Raw genomic sequence first — 23,618 nt, 5'->3', positions numbered from 1 at the left:
TTGTTTAGCTTCTCCATTGGTAGCTTAAAACTCTAAAATTTAGAGATTTATTAATATGGCTACCTTTACAAAATTATTTGTTACACTCTCCATTTTTTCTCTCCTAGCTTGTTCTACCAACGCACAACTTGTTAATAACTTCTATGGAAGAACTTGCCCTAGCCTCCAAACCATAGTGCGCAGGGAAATGGCCAATGCTATCAAAACTGAAGCCCGGATTGGGGCTTCTATACTTCGCTTGTTCTTCCATGATTGTTTTGTAAATGTAAGATAATGTTCAAAAATAATTTATTTATGCATTATATATATGGGGTATATTTTTAAAAAATTGTATAATCACATTTTTATTTATTTCTATGTTTATTTTGTAGGGATGTGATGGATCAATTTTATTGGATGACACTGCCACCTTTACCGGTGAGAAAAATGCCGCACCTAACAAAAACTCAGCTAGGGGTTTCGAAGTGATTGATACCATTAAAACTAGTGTTGAAGCTTCATGCAATGCCACTGTATCTTGTGCTGATATTCTAGCACTTGCAGCAAGAGATGGAGTATTTCTGGTGAGTGGTCCATTACTCCATGCCAATTACTTTCTTCTGATGCAAAACATATTAGAAAAAATTATACTCCGTCTAGCTGAGAGAAACTTGAGTTACACTTTCTCCCATATTAATAGTTTTATTTTTTATTTGTAGCTTGGAGGACCAACATGGGTAGTACCACTTGGAAGAAGAGATGCAAGAACAGCAAGCCAAAGTGCAGCAAATAGTCAAATCCCTTCACCATTTTCTGACCTTTCCACTCTCACCAAAATGTTTACAGACAAGGGTCTAACTGCAAGTGACCTCACAGTACTTTCTGGTGCACACACCATAGGCCAAGGAGAGTGCCAATTTTTCAGAAATCGCATATACAATGAAACCAACATTGACACAAACTTTGCAACCTTAAGGAAATTAAATTGTCCTCTTTCTGGTGGTGACACCAATTTAGCACCTCTTGACACTCTCACTCCAACAAATTTTGACAACAATTACTATAAAAATCTTGTTGCAAGCAAAGGTCTTTTCCATTCTGATCAAGCTCTTTTCAATAATGGGTCTCAAGATAATTTGGTTAGGAGTTATAGTACCAATGGTGCTACTTTTAGAAGAGACTTTGCTGTTGCTATGGTGAAACTGAGTAAAATTAATCCTCTAACTGGGACTAATGGGGAGATTAGAAAGAATTGTAGGCTTGTGAATTGATCTTGAATTGGAGGGCTTATAAGCAATTGAATAAAGATTTTTGTGGGATTGATTAATTATAAGGTCTAAGTCATAAAGGTTGACTAGATCTTGAACACATTGGCAATTGTAGTATTGTTGTTGCTCTTACATTTTTTATAAGTTGAATGTTTGTAGTTCCACAAATACATGAAAGTTGTTATATATATGTTATTTGTTTAATTTCCTTCAGGTAATGAATGGACCAAAGTAATTTTATATTGGAGTCAAATCTTGCATTTTTTTTTTCCATTGTAAGGAAAGTGTGTAGAGCTAGGTAGATGGTTCATGTTGTCTTTATATGTTGGAACTTCCTAAGTTTTTGTTATGATTGTGGAAATGGAAGTTAATGGAATGATGGTTGTGCAATGGATTTTTTGGTTGGTAGGAGCTTGATGCCAGAGATAACAAGGTGTTGTAGCCGGGGGATGAAATGTGTTAGATATTTTTTAATCATACAAACAATCATTATGAGAAATATTTTTTTTTAAGGAAATTCTTTATGAGAAATCTATTAACATAACAAGCCAAGAAGTAGAAAAACTCCTCATTCTTATTTATTTTAATGAAAAAAAATTAGAGTTTAATTGTGGCTAATTTCATACTTGAACATGTTATAATATGCACTCTTTTCTCATAAAATGAAAATATACATTTGAGAAAATGCACCTTTTAAGTAAAGTCACAATGAATATTATTATTTTAAAATAAAATATATTTTTTCATCTTAAAAATACAAGTTTTATTACGTGAAGACTCATTTTATTCTCTGATAAATTTTACTACTTTTTTCAACTACTATGAAGTATTCTCTCCAATAGCTAGGCGTCAGGGCCGTCCTTGAGGGGGGTGCAAACAGCTCTACTGAACTGGGCCTCCAATTTTTGAGGCCCAAATATTTTATTTTTGTGTTTACTGCATACAAAAACATAATATATAAATAGCGCGACAAACATTTCACAATTGTGTTCAACAGCCACTAGGATTCCCTTTTTATTTTTATTAATATTTCGTTTCCTTTTCTTCTTCTTTCTTCTTTGATTGATTTTTCTTTAGCTTTTCTTCTTCTTTCTTCTTTGATTGATTTTTCTTTTCCTTTACTTAGTTTTTCTTCTTTGATTAATTTTTCTATCCCTTTTTTCTCTTTCCTTTTTTTCTTTTATTAATTTTTATAATTTGAGTCTCGTCTATCCTCAATACTCTATTTTTTTTGGGTAAAAATTAGATTATATATTTACAAATAAAAACACAATATAATTTTTTTAGAGCATTATTTGTAATTTTTCGTCCATACTTATCCTATAAAATAGCAAAGCTTTAATTCTCTAACAACAATCATCATAATTTTTTTTAAAGAACAAACATTATAATTATTCTATCAAATAAAACATTATAAACCTTTTATTTTTACATGTGTGCAAATTAACTAGGAAAATTAACAACCTAGATGATTGATAAAGATTTTTTTTTACAAGTAGAAGATTGATAAAGATTTTTTTTGAAGAAAGAAGATTGATAAAGATATTAGCTTGAAGTTGTATGTTTATTTTTACGGATCTTATTTTCAATATAAATAGATGATTGCTTTTTTAAAAAAATTATATTTTTATTTTATTAGGAGCCTATTTTTGATTGAGAACCGAGGCTCCAAATATATAGGGACGGCCCTGCTAGGCGTAACACTATAATGTTAGTTATTGCGTTAACTTGTACTAGGAAATGGCCTCTATTTCACTTGGATGTGAAATCAGCTTTCTTGAATGGTCCATTAGAAGAAATTGTATGTGAAGCTATCTCCAGGATTTGAGATAAAAGGCAAAGAAGAAAATGTGTATAAACTGCATAAAGCTTTTTATGGCTTGAAACAAGCATCAAGAGTTTGGACCAAAAGGCTTGACAAATTCTTCGTTCAACAAGGATTTAATGAATGTAGTGTTGACCATGGTGTATATAAAACTAGCCTAATTTCTATGGATAGAATTTATGGAAACATCAAAGCGTCTAGTTATGCACCAAGTGAAGTATGCTACTGAAATATTAAGGAAATTTGAAACGATTGAATACAACCCAGCAGTTACACAAGCTGAAACAAGGATCAAAACAGAAGAAGCAAGTGATGAAGAACCAGTTGAGCCAACTATGTTCAAAGGTTATTGGTTCTCTAAAATAATTCTGCCAAAAGAAGCCAAATACTTGTTTCGCAGTAGGATTGGCTAGTAGGTTCATGAGAAGTCCTATGAAATCTCGCATGCCTGCAGCAAAACTTATCCTGATAAAATTAATGGTACAATAATACATTATGGAATTTAATTTCATATTTCTCAAATGAATGGAAAGCTGGAATTTCATTTGAGAAGTCAAATGGATACTTCTTCAATCTTCAGGGTGCACCAATATCTTGGTATTCCAATAAATAATTGGTGATTGCTCTATCTGACTGTGAGGTAGAATATGTTGCAGGGTTATTGGCTGCTTGTCAGCGAACTGGCTGCAATCATTGATGAATGAACTAAGTTCGATTCAGCTCGATCCATTATCAACCAAATTATTGAGAAGAAAATACATTTATAGTGATAAATAAATTAAATATTTTAATTTTAGTATGCCTTTACTAGAATTGTTTTGATGATTATATTTAAAATATTAAATATCAAAGGGTCATGCTAACTTGTGTCATTATGGCATATGTTAAGGATTCTATAAATAGTAAATATTTATTACAAAACATTAATTTTTAATCTCTAGAAGAATAAATTGACACAATTTCCTAAACAAAATTTCCATTTTAATTTCCTTAACATGTGCCTTAAGGGCACAAATTAACATTTTCGGAAATGAAATGATTTTGATCCTTGGAAAAAATGGAATGAGTTTGACCATATGCCAAAAAAACCATTTACAAGACAAATCCCCTAAAAGTCCAAAGGATGCACTTCATGCTTGGTCCTTAAGGCGAACACTAGTCTTCTTATATTTAGTTGAAATTCTGACAGAGTTTTTACCATCTAAGATTTTAGCAGCTTTCTTCCGGCCTTTCCTGCCTAGTTTAATAAAACCAGCTTCATGAGAATGTTGCAGGTCTGTATCAACCTCATGGTCAGTATCAGGTTCCAATGTGCCATCAGTAGTATCAGTGTCCTCTTCCCCCCAATACTTACTCAATATTTTACCATCTTTCAAACAGGCAGCAGACAAATTCTTAGGACCAGAAGTGAAGTGAACCTTTCTTTTATCTGGCCCTAAAATCTCATCATTAGTAGTGATAGGGGAAATGATAGGCTGCATGGTCAAAGATATATATTGTTATATGTAATAGTCAACTAAATCATTTATTTTAAAATGGAGGGAGTATATGAAATGATTTTGATCCTTGGAAAAAATGAATGAGTTTGACCATATGCCAAAAAAACCATTTACAAGACATAAGTCGGCGACCGATTAGAGAAAAATTCAGCAATATTAATTTGTCAGCTCCAAAAAATAACAAAACGACGAAGATGTGTTTGACTAATTAATTAACTCAACTCTAATCAAGTTGCTTTCCATGCATACAGCTACTACTAGTGAATAACTTTGTCAAACTAACAACTGGTCCAATATAAAATGTTATTATAGTGTTAATGATTATTAGTATAGAACTTATATATGCTGAATGGATAATGGGAGTTTTTGCATGGCACGCTATCTTTTTATTATATGGGTAAGAACATGCTACGTCGTTTTAATTATATTATTTCTTAATAAAATAAGAAGTATCATCTTCAAGTACATTATTTTTACATTTTTGAAATTCAAATTTTTTACACTACTTATTAGTTAGAGCCTAAATTATAAGTTTATCATGAACCCAGCAAAATCTCATAAACATAGGATCAATATGTGATGAGCACTCTAAGCTTGGACAAGATCAGTGACCACCTAGAGTCGATTATTTTAGAGGCATCAGTGGTTTTACATGATAGTTCTAAAAAGATTAAAATTGAATAAAAAAATGGTACTACATCCTCTTCCTCTTGTCTTATCTTAATATAAATGAAATGCAGTCTGGTGGTACCATTAGAAACTCTAACCCGCCAAAATCAATCAATCTCTTTATTCATCTTAAAAACAATAGGGAAATGTTAACGAGTGCACCCGAGACACTCTTTAAGAGTCTAAAGTAATAACTTTTTTATGAAAATTTGTGTATTTAATGCATGCAAAATGAACTGTTTGACTTTTTTCAAGAATAACTTTCTAATTTAGAACGTTTAAAAAGTGTCATGAAAGCATTCGTTAACAAGACTTAGGGGGGTGTATTGGATTAGGATTTTAAAGGACAATTTTTGTTTAAAAAAGTATTGAGGATTTTAAAAGACTTTGTAAGATTTTGATTACTTTGATGATTTTAAAAAACTATTAAGGATTTCAATGGATTTAATTAATAAGATTTTAAAGGATTTGAAATGATTTTATGGATTTCAACAGATTTCAACAGATTTTATGAATTTTAAGAAATAATTGAAAAAAAATATCATAACACACTCTCTTTCACAAAATCTCAATAAAGACTCTTTTATTTATTTTATTTTATTTTTTACGGGAGAGCTAGAGCTACAAAATCTCAATAAAGACTCTTTTATTTATTTTATTTTATTTTTTACGGGAGAGTTAGAGCTAGAGAGAGAGAGTGAAGGAATCAGAGAGAGAGATATTTTTTACGGGAGAGCTAGAGAAAGGTTTTTTACGGGAGAGCTAGAGAGAGAGAGAGAGTAAGAGAGAAGGGAGGAGAGAGTGAGAGATAGTAAAATCTTAAAAGAAAAAAACAATGTTAAGAAATCTTATGTTTTCATGAAAGACTTTTTCATGCTAAAATTTCACTAGAAAATTCCACAAAATCCATCAAAATCTGATTTATTAAACAATCCTTCGAAATTTGAATGATTTTGAATACCACTAGACTTTTTTTAAGTGATTAAGAGTCTTGATTGAATATTACAAGACTTTTTTTAAATGACAAAGAATCTTGATTGAATAACACAAAACTTTTTTTAAATTGGAAAGAGTCTTGATTGAATACCACAAGACTTTTTCATGATAAAAAAGTTTTTTAAAATCCCTTAGAATCATGATTCAATACACCCCTTAAAACGGGTGAAGATCCTCTCCATTTGGCAAAATAAATGGAGTTTTGCAAGTTGGAGAGAGATAGACACAAAAAATAGATGGTGGATCCTACCACTAAGTGGGTCCCACCATCATTAATTATATTTTACTTTTTTCAAGATTTTATATGTCTTTATCTCTCCAAATTGAAGAAATGGAGAAACACGTAAATGGAGAGGATCCTAACCCTCTTAAAACATATTAAAAGGCTACCTGTGCAATTATGATTCTGCCGCACCACTTTTCTTTGGCACATGTTTCATGAAAAATTACATTAACTATTAAATCCTAATTGGTGCACAAAGAAATTTTATATTTATTGCTCTCCATCATTCCATATAAAAAAGTGAGAAATGCTATGAACACTTATTTTTCAACATTCTCTATTACTCACTCTTTTATTAGATAAAATTAATGTATGTCCCACCATTTTATGTTGATTCAATTTTTAAATTGTAGACCCACAATGATTTAAATCAATAAGAGAGTGAGTATCATAAAGAGTGCTCAAAAGAGAGTGTTACTAGCATTACTGATACAAAAGTAGACACCTAGGCTATTGCTTTTGTTGTAAATTTTATGACAAAGGATTTTGGCGGGGTATGTTTACAAGTAATGTTTATATAACTAATGTCATAGGGTCTTGCTAACAGGCGTTCTAAGGATGCTTGTTAAAGATTCAAAAATAAAAACAATTGCTAAATTTTATGTAGAAAGAATTTCTTTTGAATATTTCAATAGGTTGGATACACAATTTCTATGATAAAATTTCTACCTTAAACTTATTAATAAGTGCCTAATGTCATATAGTATGTCCTGCCATTTTTTTTATATAGTTAAATTAGTCTTTTTATATCTATTTAATTATCATTTTCCTTAAGAAATAACCAGATAATTGGGGTCAATTAGTTAATAAACTCCATCAAAAATGAATTGTTTAAAAGAACTTAAATTCGACTCCTAAAAAAACAATTTTAGGTTAGAATTTACTTTCCTTTCAACCGAGCTCCGGAATACCAAGGACCCTTTTCCATGTGAACCAAAGGGTTAATACCAAAAACATTATCTTTAACAAATGTTTGTAAGAGTTATTGTTAGTGTCAAATTCTATTTAATTTAATATCAATCCTCCAATATTTAAAAAAATGTTGATAATATATTTTTCTTTAGCAACTATATTTGGTTTCACCGCTCTTAGTAGCAACAACAATGCATGCAATATCGGTGCTAACAAAATTTCAAAGTCGAACAAGCATTGTTATAAGAAACCCTAACCCTCCAAAATGAATCTCCCTATTTATCTTAAAAACGGGTTAAGATCCTCTCCATTTATAAAAATAAATGGAAGATGCAATTTGGAGAGAGATAAACACAAACAATAGGTGGTGGGTCCTATCATTAAGTGAGTCCTTCCATCGTTAACTATTTTTTACTTTTTATGTGTTTTTACCTCTCTAAATGGAGGAAAATAAATGGAGAAGATCTTAACTCCTTAAAAAAGAGTTAAAATCCTCTCAATTTATTATTCTTGGAGAGATATAGACACAAATTTTTTTTGAAAAATTAAAAAGTAATTAATAATGGTGGGACTCAATTAATAGTAAGATCCATTATCTATTTTATGTGTCTATCTCTCTTCAAATTGCATAGTCCACTTATTATGCCAAATGGAGACATCATTACCCCTTAAAAACATGATTAAAAGGCTACAAAGTGCAATTATGATTCTGCTACCCCGTTCTTTATTGGCACATGCTTCATGAAAAATTACATTAATTGATAAATTCTAATTGGAGCACGAAAAATGACATTTATTGCTCTCAATCATTCTCTAGACAAAAGTAGGCACCTGGGCTATTGTTTTTGTTGTGATTTTTATGACAAAAATACTTGGTTGGCCATGTTTACCAGTAATGTTATAACTAATGTTATACATATAGTATACCCTTCCATTTTTTTATAGATTAAATTAGCCTTTTTATATCTATGTAAATATCATTCTCCTTAATAAATGTTTGTTAGATTTATCGCCAATGTAAAATTCTATTTAATTTAATATCAATTCTCTAATATTTAAAAAATGTTGATAATATAATTTTCTTTGAATTTTTCTTTAGCAGCTGTATTTAGTTTCATCACTCTATGTGGCAACAATAATGCATACAATACACTACTATCAAAATTTCAAAGCCGAACAAGCATTGTTATAAGATGAATGTGATGCATTTGTTTTATTTACCATTTTTATTAGTTTATATGGTTGTCAAAATGGATTTTCATATAAGATATAATAGTTCTTTTAGATGTTTTATTATAGGATAGGATATACTTCTTCTCTTTTTGTTGGCATGGCAAGCGAATAAGTAGAATAAAACCTTCCTGAAAAAAAGTTGAATAAAATCTCTTTCTCAATTCGTTGAAACTAAAATGGAAGCTTTAGTATGACTTAAATGTCTTTGAAGTGTATATTAGACGATTTTGAGATGAAAATTATATCTTTTCTTAAGGGATGAATGATGTCTTTGAAGTGTATATTAGACTATTTTGAGATGAAAATTATATCTTTTCTTAAGGGATGAATATTATTTTCATTAGCGTACAAAGTTTGTATGTCCGCTCTTTTTACTGCGTTAATGCGTTAAAATTATGAACTATAGTTTTTGTTAAATTTTGATTTGGATTAAAATTTTATGTATATATATTTTGCACTTTCATATTGTAACAAACTATACTTATTTTTTTTAATGACACCGACAATATAACAAATATAATATAATTTTTTTAATGACAATATGAATATAACACTCTTATAGAAAAATTTGTTTAATGATATAATTAAAAGTGAAAATCCACCAAAAAAATCATATATTCTTTTATAAATACTTTATCCGTCTCACAATATTAGTCGTTTAAATATTGATGCACGATTATTAAGGAAATGATTAATTGTGTTGATTTCAATGGTAAAATTAGTAGTATTTATTAAAGCAACCTTATTAATTGTAGTTAGTGGAGTAGTTAAGTTTGATGAAATTCAATAAATAAGAGTATAATAGTGGAAAAAAGTAATAAATGTTGCATTATTATTGTAAAGTGACAATTATTTTGAGAAAAAGAAAAAATGTTAAAGAGACAATAATTGTGAGACGGAGTACAAATATCTTCTCGTTCCGACTCTTACCAATCTCCATGTATGCATGCATGCGTGCATGGACCCTCACAATTCTTCTATATATATTGGTTAGTCTTTCATATGTTTCCTCACAATTCACTCACTTTGTTTGGTTTCTCCATTGGTAGCTTAAAGCTATAAAACTTATAGATTTAATAATATGGCTACCTTTACCAAATTATTTTTTACACTCTCGATTTTTCATCTCTTAGCTTGTTCTACCAATGCACAACTTATTGATAACTTCTATGACCAAACTTGTCCTTGCCTTCAAACCATTGTGCGCAATACAATGACCAGTGCTATCAAAAAAGAAGCCCGTATTGGGGCTTCTATACTCCGCTTGTTCTTCCATGATTGTTTTGTAAATGTAAGATATTGTTAAAAAAATAATTTATTAATGCATTATATATATATATATATATATATATATATATATATATATATATATATATATATATATATATATATATAATTTCAGTTTATATCTTATTCTTACAATATAGGATATATTTATTAGTAAAAGTCTTGAATAGTTCTATTACATTATATACATATCTATAGTCAACAGTTTTTATCCCTTTCAAAGTTGTCAAAATGTGTATAATTATACTCCCCAATATGTAGTACTCTATTTGGTAAAATAGTTTTTGCGATTTGAGTCTTATAAAGAGAGATACTCTTCATCTTACAAATAGATTTTATAACAATGAATTATGCCAAATATATAAAAATCGAACACTTTTTTTAACTACAAAAACCGAACATTTAGATTTCCACCCTCTACCCTCTAACACATGAAAAAACTATTTATTTTTTAGAATTAAAAAATATGGAAAACTATATTTCAAAACATGAAAAAACAAGCATGATAAAGTTGCATTCTGAATTCCATAATCCGTTAAATAACATTATAAATATGAAACAAAATATATTGGCTCTATTTTTAAATAAAGATATAATCACATGTCTATTTATTTCTTTGTTTATTTTGTAGGGATGCGATGGATCAATTTTATTGGATGATACTGACACCTTTATCGGTGAGAAAAAAGCCCAACCTAATAACAACTCAGTCAAGGGTTTCGAAGTGATTGATAACATTAAAAACAGTGTTGAAGCTTCATGCAATGCCACTGTCTCTTGTGCCGATATTCTAGCACTTGCAGCAAGAGATGGAGTAGTTCTGGTGAGTGATCCATTTCTTTCTTTCTTAATTTCGTTTTTGTTAGAACAATAATTTGATTTGGAAAAGAAGATAATATAACTGGCAACGATTTGGCCAAAAATTAGTTCATTTTTTAATAGGAAAATGTTTATTATGTGTGTTATGTTCCATGTATGTAAGTACCATTCAAATGTGTGTAAGTACTATTCATATTTATGTGTATGATTTTTATTTAATTAATTAATGCCGGTATAAGAGAGACATCACTTCTCATATATTTAGGTAAAGGAAGAATTATGTCAATCACTCTATCAAGGAAATAACAAACAAGTACCAATATATATAAAATAGGGAAATATTTACGAGTAGGACATTTCTTAAGGACCATAAATAGTAAATATTTATAAAAATGTATGTAATGAATACATTGTAAATTAAAATATTTAATTTTTTTAAAGAAAATTTGTTTATTTTAGAATGCTTAAAAAATATCTCGGGAGCATTTGTCAAATAAAACACTGTCTTACGATGTTTTCTACTTTTAGTTTTGGTTCATCATCACTGTCTGGACACAATGTTTCAATTAATTAATTTGTAGCTTGGAGGACCCTCATGGACAGTACCACTTGGAAGAAGAGATGCAAGAACAGCAAATCAAAGTGCAGCAAATAGCCAAATCCCTAGACCATCCTTTAACCTAACCAGACTCACTACAATGTTTTTAGCCAAGGGTCTAACTGCAAGTGATCTCACAGTACTTTCTGGTGCACACACCATAGGCCAAGGAGAGTGTCGATTGTTCAGAACTCGCATATACAATGAAACCAACATTGACACAAACTTCGCAACCTTAAGAAAATCCAACTGTTCTTTTTCTAGTGACAATGACACCAATTTAGCACCACTTGATACTCTCACTCCAACAAGTTTTGACAACAATTATTATAAAAACCTTGTTGCAAGCAAAGGTCTATTCCATTCTGATCAAGTCCTTTTCAATAATGGGTCTCAAGATAATTTGGTTAGGAGTTATAGTACCAATGAGGCTGCTTTTTCTACAGACTTTGCTGCTGCTATGGTGAAACTGAGTAAAATCAGTCCTCTCACTGGGACTAATGGGGAGATCAGAAAGAATTGTAGGCTTGTGAATTGATATTGAATATTGGAGGGCTTATAAGCAATTAAATAAACAATGTGGTGACTTGATCTTAGACACATTGATAATAGTAGTATTGTTTGTTGCGTTATCATTTTGGATAATTTGAATGTTTGTATTTTCACAAATACTCCCTCCTTCACAAAATGTAAGAAAAAATTTAGTCAACAAAAGTTAATGTATTTGGTTCAAAATTTGTACAAGATATATAACTTATGTTGACCCATTTTTGCTTACATTTTGAAACGAAGGGAATACATGTATTTGTTTTACTTCAAGTAATGAATGATAAAAGTCATTTTATGTTGGAATCAAAATTTGATTGTGTATAGTTCCCCAAAAATTAAAAACTTAATTTTTATTCTCCGTAAATTTCTAAAGAATTCAATTTAATGGTGATGTATCCATGAAGGACTGTATAGATGATACACAAATAAACATCAAAACCAAGACAATAATAAATTGTTACAACTTTTTAATGATTTTACAAATATACACTCATAGATATCTCTACATTATTAAATATACCTATTACTAATATTTAAAGGACAAACATTAAATAAGGGCTAAAAAACCTTTTAAACAATAAATATATCTTAAAAGTAGTGGATTTTTTCTTATAAATAGAACCAATTTGTTTTTTTAAAAAGTCTTATAAATAAAACAGGAGGGAGTATTTTTATTATTTCAATTTAATCTAGTCATGATGTTGAATATTTATTTAACTAATTCTCGAGTTTATTGAAAATATTCACAACAAGGGGTATGAGATGAATTGTTTGTTAAACATATAGCATATATAATTTTTTAAATTGTTTCAATGTATGCTTCATGAAATTTTCGTTCATGAAATTTGTGATGATTATCCTTCATGAAATTTTCGTTCAAAACAAATTAATACATTCCTAGAATTTGTTCCGTAATATATGTTCCTAAAATTTGTTTCGTAATTTTTTTTAACGGATCTTGCACAGTACAATTTGTATTGTATTGATTCGAGGCAAATTATATGATACATTTGAAAATTTAAGTGTATTAGTACACCAAATCTTTAAAAGGTCATGTTAACTTGTGTCCTTAGGGCACATGTGAAGCATTAATTTCATGTCACTAATGGTAAAAATTAATGAAAAAAAATTAATATTAAACATTTTGAACAATAAATTAACATAATTTCCAATGCATAATTTTCATTATTGGAATTCTTATCATGTGCCCTAAGGGCACAAGTTAACATTATACATCTTTAAATTAATAGTTAAATGAGTTATTTTTTGAAGAAAAAATGATTTTATATTGCTTATAATTTATAATTACTAAATCTTGTATTCCAAAAACTTCAACGAAATAAAATTTATTTATTTTTTAATTTTTATTACTCGTAATAGAGAATATTGATTATTTTTTTATAATAAAATGTAAAAAATTTAGTATGATTCTTATAAACAATGAAATGATATATTTTCATATAAAATGATACCATTTGTATAATTAAGACAATGATATGAAATGATTTTGACCAAAAAGTCATTTACAAGACATAATCGGTATCCAATTATATATATATATAAGGTCGGTGTTTGAATCTAAATTTTTTTATTTATTCACTTAAGAGATGAAATTATAGTCGATAGGTTATTTTAAAAATAATAAATAATTAATCAGCAATATGAATTTGTCATCACCAAAAATCAAAGAACGATGTAGATGTGTTTGACTAATTAGCCCAAACTCTTTGCGTTTTCTCGTGTTAGCTAGAATTCTTTACGTTTTGAATAAAAACTCTAATCAAGTTGATGTCCATGCATACAACTATGAGTGAAATATTGGTCAAACTAATAACTGTCATATAATGTTAATGATTAGTACTTGTGCTGAATGGATGATTGGAGTTTTTGCATGCCACGCTATTTCTTTTTTGAATAAGAACATATGCCACGCTGGATTTTTTTGGTTCACCAATACATAAATAATAATTAATTATTGTTGGTCAAAAAAAAATTAATTATTGATAAATTCTTAAATACCTTCTTAAATTACAATGTCACACAAAGCAATCTCAATCTCATCTCATTATATATTAATTAATAAAATAAAAGTTTTTTGACCGTTAGTAAAATAAAAGTTGAACAAACATTGTAAATCATATAATTGGGGGACTAATTTCGTGAGTAATTAAACATAGGGGACAAAAAACTTAAATTAATCCTATTATACTTGACAATTAAATAGGCATACCTTGATTGAATGAAAAAATGCAAGGAGATAAAGTTGAAGTTATTACAAGAGCACCGGTCTATTTGTTCTTCCATGACATTCAAAATCTCATGACCAGCCAAACTCTTGATAATAATGTGGTTCAAGCACGGTTGATTTGGATGACAAATACCGAAATAAGTAAAAAATATTAAAATTTAAAATTCAGAAGCGCTACAAATGAAAGATGATAGTTTTCGCTTGTCAACTTAGTTGAGATATCATTTCTTTTATAAGATATTTTCACATTCAGTTTTTACTTAAAAAAGTTAAAATTAAAAACAAGAAGGAAAAAAACGGTTAAACATATTGTGGTATGCATTTCAATCGGTTCAACCACGTTACAATATAATCGGAATGAAATCAACCGACAAACTGACCAATTCTCGGTTTAATCGGTCGAATTAATCGGCCGAGTATATTAGAGGATTTTAATCATTGATTAATACCTTTGTTTTATGAAAAAACTATTGTACAATGAAATGCTTTTGTCCACGTTAAACATGCATGTCGAACCTGCAACGACGACTTCATACTTTGAGCTTTTCCTCACAAACTTCCATTATTTGCAGCTTTTTCCTTTGTTTTATTATTATAGCTTAAGTCAACTACTCTTGGGTAACCATCATACTCTTATCTCACAAAATTTCTCCACCAGTTGCTCCCAAAAATTAAACCGCGTATTGAGCAGACAAATTTGAAAATTGGGACAAATTATTATTTTCATAAATAATATCTTCTCAATCTGACTCTTATACCAATCTCCATGCATGCATGGACCCTCACAATTCTTCTATATATATTGCTTAATCTTTAACATGTCTCTTCAGAATTCACTCACTTTGTTTAGCTACTCCATTGGCAGCTTAAAGCTCTAAAATTTAGAGATTTATTAATATGGCTACCTTTATGAAATTATTTGTTATACTCTCCATTTTTTCTCTCTTAGCTTGTTCTACAAATGCACAACTTGTTAATAACTTCTATGGTACAACCTGCCCTAGCCTTCAAACCATTGTGCGCAATAAAATGACTAGTGCTATCAAAACAGAACCTCGGATCGGGGCTTCTATACTTCGCTTGTTCTTCCATGATTGCTTTGTTAATGTAAGATAATGTTCAAAAATAATTTATTTATGCATTATATATATATGGGCCATATTTTTAAAAAATTGCATAATCACGTTTCTATGTTTATTTTGTAGGGATGTGATGGATCAATCTTATTGGATGACACTGCCACCTTTACCGGTGAGAAAAATGCCGCACCTAACAAAAATTCAGCTAGGGGTTTCGAAGTGATTGACACCATTAAAACCAGTGTTGAAGCTTCTTGCAATGCCACTGTATCTTGTGCTGATATTCTAGCACTTGCAGCAAGAGATGGAGTATTTCTGGTGAGTGGTCCATTACTCCATTCCAATTTCTTTCTTCTGATGCAAAACATATTAGAAAAAATTATACTCCATCTCGCTGAGAGAAACTTGAGTTACACTTTCACCCATATTAATAGTTTTATTTTTTATTTGTAGCTTGGAGGACCAACATGGGTAGTACCACTTGGAAGAAGAGATGCAAGAACAGCAAGCCAAAGTGCAGCAAATAGTCAAATCCCTTCACCATTTTCTGACCTTTCCACTCTCACTACAATGTTTTCAGCCAAGGGTCTAACTGCAAGTGACCTCACAGTACTTTCTGGTGCACACACCATAGGCCAAGGAGAGTGCCAATTTTTCAGAAATCGCATATACAATGAAACCAACATTGACACAAACTTTGCAACCTTAAGGAAATCAAATTGTCCTCTTTCTGGTGGTGACACCAATTTAGCACCACTTGATACTCTCACTCCAACAAGTTTTGATAACAATTACTATAAAAACCTTGTTGCAAGCAAAGGTCTTTTCCATTCTGATCAAGCTCTTTTCAATAATGGGTCTCAAGATAATTTGGTTAGGAGTTATAGTACCAATGGTGCTACTTTTTCTAGAGACTTTGCCGTTGCTATGGTGAAACTGAGTAAAATTAGTCCTCTAACTGGGACTAATGGGGAGATTAGAAAGAATTGCAGGCTTGTGAATTGATCTTGAATTGGAGGGCTTATAAGCAATTAAATAAAGATTTTTGTGGGATTGATTAATTACAAGGTCTAAGTCATAAAGGTTGACTAGATCTTGGACACATTGGCAATTGTAGTATTGTTGTTACTTTTTCATTTTTGATAATTTGAATGTTTGTAGTTCCACAAATACATGAAAGTTGTTATATGTATGTTATTTGTTTTGCTTTAAGTAATGAACGGATCAAAGTAATTTTATGTTGGATTCAAATCTTGCATTTTTTTTTTTCATTGTAAGGAAAGTGTGTAGAGGTAGATGGTTCATGTTGTCTTTATATATTGGAACTTCCTAAGTTTTTGTTTATGGTCGTGCAAATGGAAGTTAATGCAGTGATGCTTGTGCAATTCATTATGAGAAATCTATTAACATAACAAGCCAAGAAGTAGGAAAACTCTTCCTCCTTATTTATTTTTAATGAAAAAATTATAGTTTAATTGAGGCTAATTTAGTACTTGTACATGTTATAAGCTATGAAGCTTGGATATGGATACGGGTGCAGGTACGATACGAGACGGGTACGTGGATACGCAAATTTTATTAAATTTAGGATATGATACGGTTAGGATACGTTAACAAAAAAATAATACTAAAATTTATATGCATGTAAAATACTTGAAGAAAATAAACATTGATTACTTTTCATTATTATATTATTATAAAAGTGACAATTTTTAAATAATAATATATGTCATCAAAATAAAAAAAAAATGTAAAGTTTTCTTATAAACCATATTATATTTTCATATGTAGGGATATCGAGAGAAATATCGTTAAAGAACTCCACACAAATTTTATCTAATGTTGATTAACTAAATCATCTCTCTCTCTCTCTCTCTCTCTCTCTCTCTCTCTCTCGTTACCTTCATACACAAGAAGTATAATTTTAGAGTAAACCCTCATTTAGGTCCCTGAAAGTGTACCTCGCTATCAAACATGTCCCTGAATCAAGAAAACGAAAAAAAAACTCCCCGAAAGTCTCTTCTGTTAGTCATTCTCATCCAAAACGTTAACTGAGCGTTAACATTGCTGATCTGGACGCTGATCTTGCCATATCACCTGCAAAGGATGCTTTCCACGCTGGCAGGGACGAATATGAAGGGTTAGTGGATAGTTTGCAACGGTAATTTTTCGTCCCTCCTTTATCATCACCCATTTCATCTTCATCTTTCCCTCATCTCCATTTCTCCTTTTGTTCTCAATTTCAAACTCTAAAACCATCTTCTCACTCAATTTCTTTCATTATTTTTCGAATTTCCTTACCCAAATTGAGATTGAACATGATGGGAGGTGGGGGGATGCACAAGACGCACAAGAACAACAACATTAGTAACAAATCACCATCTGGTTCATGGAGTATGTCATCTTCCTCAATAATAGATTCAAATCGATCCACAATTCCAGTACCTGATTGTAACTGTGGCTTGAGGACAGCCATGTTTAAGGTAAACACGACAAAGAACCTTGGGAGACCATTCTACACATGTCCATTTCACAAGGTATATTTGAAAGAAAAATTGTCCTCTAAAATTGCATCTATACATTATACACCTTATATTCCATTGTTGTTTCTGATTTCTCCATTTATGCAATTGCAGAATGATCCCCGAAATTGTGGGTATTTTATTTGGTTTGATGAATGGGAAGAAATCCTTGGGGCCATAGTTTTAAAACTCGGCTCGGTCATCGACTCGGCAGGGGTACTGGGTCACTGGGTCAATGGTCGAACCACTGAGTCATTGGTCGAACCGCATGACTGAACCGGATCAACTCGGATGACTCGGTTAGATAACTCGGTCTTGAGATTAAATTTATATAGCTATCTAACCGAATTAAATCGGATTTAATCGGTGACACGTTCACTCAAAAACTAAAAAAAATGACATATAATATCTATATTAATATTTGTACAGCTATATTTTATTGACAGGAAATATATCAATATTAATATAATATGTAGATTTTCTCCGAGTCAAATTTAATCTATTGACTATAATACAATTACCAATCAAATACAAAAATTAATTTTAAGCACAAAATTGATTTTTATACAAAAAAGAAAAAAACTCCACTATTTTTATTTTTGACAAAAGAAATATGCTATTTGTGCTCGTGATTTTCGGATATCAAACCATTAATTGATTTTGAATCGTCAATCTTTGAACTCGATTTTTATTTGTGGGAAGGGAAAAAATGAGTAAAAACCCCTAAGTCTTTGGATTCGGGGGTTGGTTACGCGAAGGGAAGGTGCTAGCACCCTAAGCGTCTACGGTATTCCGTAGGAACCTCTTACCTAGATTATCTTGTGCTAAATTCATTTGCTTACTTGAAAATTTATTACCTAAAAATTTAAGTGAAAGAATGGAGGGAGAAGAAGTATGTTTTTGGTTATTTTTATTTGATTTGGAAGGACATGTGTCCTCTGCCTACGTACCCGTGAGGGATCAAAACCTCGTAGTTCGGGGTAGAAATTGACAGTTTGGTTCGTTGCCGGATTCGGATTTTGTTTGAGAATAACGTACGTGTGTGATTGTGTTAATTTATGGTTGTTTTGCGGTTTGTACGGGTGTGTATGATGTTTGGTTTTTTGAATGGTGATTGTTAGGTGAAAACACAATTCTGATGAGTTTGTGTGGTGTTTGGATCGGATGTTGTTTATGACTGCTTGAAGTGTGTTGTTTGAAGGTTGTCGATAGTTTTGGTTGGATTGAGTTGGTGCTGGAAAATTGTTCTCTGTTAACTGGATTTTATTTAACTCTTTTTGCAGGTTTGGATTGCAAGAAAAAATGGAATGAAAATTGTTGTCTGTTTTTGTTGTGAACTTCGGCCCCCCTTTTGCTGGTGGTTGTTGGTTGTATTTATAGAGCTGAATTGAGCAGAATTTTGTTGCTTGGAGAGGAACATGACAGCCTGTTTTTGAGCTGTTTGTGAGCTGTGTTTTTTGGATATTATCGGACAAAATTTTGACAATAATAATAAGAAAATACTTAAGGACTAAAATTTAAAACAATTGAAATGTTAAAGAAAAAGAAAACATGTCACGTGAGTGACAAAAGGGAAGTAAAGAGATCATAAGAAAAAAAGAAACGTGACTAATAAAAAGGAAACATGAATTAACTAATAAAAGGAAATAACAATAATTACTAGAGGTGTAATGAATAATAATAAACATAATTAAAATTGTTCCTTTCGGAACCAAATGAGGTACTTCAAATTAACCTCTCTGCCGAAATTTCGTCTGAAACGACGAAATTTCTTGGCTTTTAAAATAAGAATAAAAGGGGTAAAATCAGAGAAAAATAGTCAAAATTTGGGGTATGACACTATTAATCACAACAATATTTACAAGGTAGTGTAATGTTTTGGTGTTAAAAATAATTGTATATAAGTTTAAATATAAATTGCAATATATCATTAAGCTAAAATTAAGAAAAATATCATTGAAACATTAAAAATAAGAAGCAAAACAGTAACAAAATTATGAAATATATCATTAAAAATAATTGTGAATTTCAATGTTTTATAAAAAAGAAATATGAATTATTGTGCCATTTTGCAATTGAATTTAATATAATAAATAAGAATCATAATAGTAACAAAATTGAAGGCATGGTGTGGTGGTTAATGCATTCCATATTTAACCTTGATTTTGCCAGTTCGATTCCCACTCAAAAGTAGAAATGATGGAAGAGAGCCTGTAAATGAAAGACTGCTTGATGGGAGAGAGGTTGGCAAGGGAAATGCAATTGATGCAAAATGGAAGACAAGACTCAACTCTAAATTGGAACTTCTGGCCATTGATTTAAGGATGCTGAAGTACTTGGTCTTTGCATCTATTATCATGCAATTCTTCAACATAATAATGCAAAAGAAGTGAAATAAGAGGAACAATGTATTTTGCTTTAGTTTATGTAGTTTCATTAGTATGTAAAACCTTGTATAAAGAATGAAGGTTTGCAATGGTTCTTGGAATAAATTGTGTAATGAAATGAAGGTTTAGAAACCAAATTATGTAACACTATATTATGAAATGAAGGTTTGTTTATTTTTGGAATCAATTGTGCATGACCTTGTCAAAATGAATGATTATCAATATACTGGGAATGAATTCAACAACATAAATCAATTGCACAAAAGAAGCTAGTCATAGTCATAATATTAGAAGTTATATTTTAATATGATAGTGAAATAAGAGGAACAATACATGATCAAAGTAGAAGTGCTAGCCATTGTCATAGACATTACATAACCAAAAAGAAGATAGCTGACATAACCAGCATTGCCTAATATCTTGTTTTGAAAGCTATCTCATTGTAGATTCATCAAAAAACTAATTTAAGATTCATCAAAGTAAACTACATGTTCATCATGCCAAAATACATAAGGAGCAATAATCATTGAATGCACATAATATCTCCTTTCAAAACATAGAAAGCTTCATTTCTTCAAGGGTGCCTAGGAGGTTGATAGTTTCCATTCCTTGGTGGCACAAACATGGGCACATTAGGTCCATTCTGCCTCTGTCTCAGCCTAAGCCCAGGTGTTGGGATGAAAGTCATATTTGATGTTGAACTCGAACCTCTAATTGGTGGAGCCCTAACTCCAGTTGGTCCAGCAAATGGCCACACATTGCCAGCTACAAATGGTACAGCTTGTGGTCCTTCAGGGATATGCATATCCTATATAAGTGAAATAAACACTATCAATCATTTGAAACACTATAAGATGGAACACCAAAACACTATAAATCAAGCAAATGCCATTCCTAATTCCTAAAACCAGAACTGTCATGCACAAAATTAAGCAAATGCATTAACATAATTGCCTATTTGGGAGAGTTAATACCTGAGAATCAGCTTCTAGTTGTGAGCCAGTGTATTCCATCTCACTTGCACCATCATTTGATTTCCAACCTCTAGGCCTAATTGGGACACCATAGTTGCTACACCCTTTGCTATTGTGACCTTGGATACCACACCTTGCACAAGTTATTGCAGGGTACTTTCTCTTGAGCTTGCTTGAACTAGCACCATCTTCATTCCCATCTTTCCTTCTTTGCTTCTTAGGTCTCCCTATGCGCCTTCTTATTGGTGGGGGGACTGGCTTGATAAACTAAGTTACTTCCCAAAACTCTTGTCCTTGTAATGGCTGAATGAAATAGTTATAAGATGCTTTATAAGCTCCTATAGTTAACCATCCATGACAGTAATCTTCAGGTTTTTGATTTTTATATGCTATGGCAGCAATAGCATGGGCACATGACATACCTAACACAGTAAAGATTGCTTAAGTTAAAATATTAATTAACATAATAAGAAATCTACAATTTCCAAATCAGAAACATATAAGTGTGTGTTCAGAAACATACCTGTCTATTGCCAAAACCTACAAGTGCAAGTATGAGTGCTTAAATTAACATCCATATTTTCTTGCCAATTTTGGACCTCAAACCTATAACCATCACTGTCCCCACACCAGATTGGTGTCCATTTGTTACTTTCAAGCTTCTCCTTATCCAATCTTGACTGTTGCATTGGACACAATGGGTCAAGACGACTTTCAAGTTTCAACTTGTTTGTGGTCATTGTCTTCATGATGTAGCACCTAATCTCTTCAGCCATTGTAAGAATATGATGAGCTCTAAACTTCAAGATCTTAGCATTAAACACTTCACATGTGTTGTTTGTTATGTTGTCAACTTTGGGCCATTCACTAAAGTGAGATTTTGTCCATGATGTCACAGGCCATTTGTTCAAATACTCCCATGCCTTAACAGACTTTCTCTTAACCCTCTCCATATGTAAGTTGAACTGTGCAGGTGTAGTTGCTTTTACACATGCCCACACAGCTCCCCTAAGCTCTTTGTCCTTCCATTGTTTTGTGAAATTTCTCCAAAGATGCATAACACAATACCTATGATGAACACCAGGCATAACCTCTTGCATAGCTGGTATTAAACCCTACCATGAAAACACACAGTCAGAAATTATAAATTTTCACTCGTGGTCCCCTAAAGTAGTCACTTACTTTCAATTACATCCCTGTAAGTTATTTAAAATATTCAAAACAGTATATAATAGGATAAGTACGTACCTTTTGCATGTCACTCATAAAATTTCATCCATGCTCTTGAAATTACCCAAGTCATCATGCAGCAATGTGAGAAACCACTTCCAATTGTCCTTGTTTTCAACATCAACTATTGCATATGGAATAACAGAAATTTGGTTGTTAGCATCTTGTCCAACTGCTGCAAGCAACTGCCCACCATAATATCCTTTCAAAAAACACCCATCAAGCCCAATAAAGGGCCTACACCCAGCCTTGAAACCTTTTTTACAAGCATCCAAGCATATATAAATCCTTTGAAATTGAGGAGGGGCATTAGGGATAGGTATTGTGTTTATGAAGCATGACGAACTTGGATTGCTCCTCTTTATTTCATGAGAATAATTCCATACTTTACCATATTGTACCCTCAGACTGCCTTCCACCAATTCTCTAGCCTCTTTAATTTCCCTAAACAACTTTGAGTCATTGACATGTATACCAAACTCCCTCTTCAAGTAATCAAAACACTCACTATATGTAATGCTTGGTTGAATCTTAATTTGATGTTGGAGCTTGCTTACAACCCACTTTCTAGTTGCTTGCTTGTTCTTAAAACCTCTGCAACATGTATGCTCAAAATAATAAGTCTTCACTTGAAAGCTTTGATTAACTTTGCTCCATGAACAATAGATTTCCCATTTGCATTCATCTTGGGCACACTTAGCTCTTGCTCTGTCTTTGTCATTCTTAGCCCACTTTATGTTCCTTCCATAAAAGATGTTGTAATCTTTCACAGCATCCTTGAATGTCATCAACGTATCAAACTCCATGCCTACTTCAAATTGTATTTGACCAAACTGTGCAGCTGGATTAAACTGAGGGAATACTTCTCTCTCATTCCCCTCTTCATCATTACTAATTGGACTATTTAATTCTTCAGACTTGTATGAGTTGATATCATCATTCTCACTTGCATCATCAACATTCACATTAGTATAATTTTCTGTCATAGGAACATTAGCATTCTCAGCAGAAACATTACCATCATCCATAGGCACATTAACATCATTTTCTGCCACATCCTCAAGCTCATCACCAGAATTTTCATCTTCCACAGCAGCATCATAATAATCAAACTCAACATCATATCCTTCCTCAGCTTCATAATCATCATCAAACTCATCATCCTCAGTGTGTGTTTTAGAAGGAAAATACATTGAATCCTCAGTGTCATCACCAAACATAACATCAGTTGTAGCAGCATTTAAATCAGGTATCTCTTTAA

The 23,618-nt window shown here is 31.3% G+C and overlaps 3 protein-coding genes across 3 annotated transcripts; all 3 read left to right on the top strand.

Annotated features, from left to right (window-relative positions):
- On the top strand, positions 1 to 1,396 carry LOC25487428 (peroxidase P7). Its single transcript, XM_013609370.3, has 3 exons — positions 1 to 265; positions 372 to 563; positions 699 to 1,396. The coding sequence occupies exons 1-3, from the start codon at positions 56 to 58 to the stop codon at positions 1,248 to 1,250; spliced, it is 954 nt and encodes a 317-aa protein (XP_013464824.1). The 5' UTR covers positions 1 to 55; the 3' UTR covers positions 1,251 to 1,396.
- An 8,349-nt stretch (positions 1,397 to 9,745) lies between these two features.
- Positions 9,746 to 11,906, top strand: LOC11416629 (peroxidase P7). Its single transcript, XM_003596672.2, has 3 exons — positions 9,746 to 9,955; positions 10,583 to 10,774; positions 11,352 to 11,906. Exons 1-3 carry the CDS (start codon positions 9,746 to 9,748, stop codon positions 11,904 to 11,906), a joined length of 957 nt encoding a protein of 318 aa, XP_003596720.1.
- Positions 11,907 to 15,001: 3,095 nt separating this feature from the next.
- LOC11415635 (peroxidase P7) lies at positions 15,002 to 16,489 on the top strand. Its single transcript, XM_003596671.4, has 3 exons — positions 15,002 to 15,272; positions 15,371 to 15,562; positions 15,698 to 16,489. The coding sequence occupies exons 1-3, from the start codon at positions 15,063 to 15,065 to the stop codon at positions 16,247 to 16,249; spliced, it is 954 nt and encodes a 317-aa protein (XP_003596719.1). The 5' UTR covers positions 15,002 to 15,062; the 3' UTR covers positions 16,250 to 16,489.
- The last annotated feature ends 7,129 nt before the right edge of the window (positions 16,490 to 23,618 follow it).

Source organism: Medicago truncatula, chromosome 2 (assembly GCF_003473485.1).
Source record: "Medicago truncatula cultivar Jemalong A17 chromosome 2, MtrunA17r5.0-ANR, whole genome shotgun sequence".
Classification (NCBI taxonomy): domain Eukaryota; kingdom Viridiplantae; phylum Streptophyta; class Magnoliopsida; order Fabales; family Fabaceae; genus Medicago; species Medicago truncatula.
This window is presented reverse-complemented; position numbering and strand designations above follow the sequence as displayed.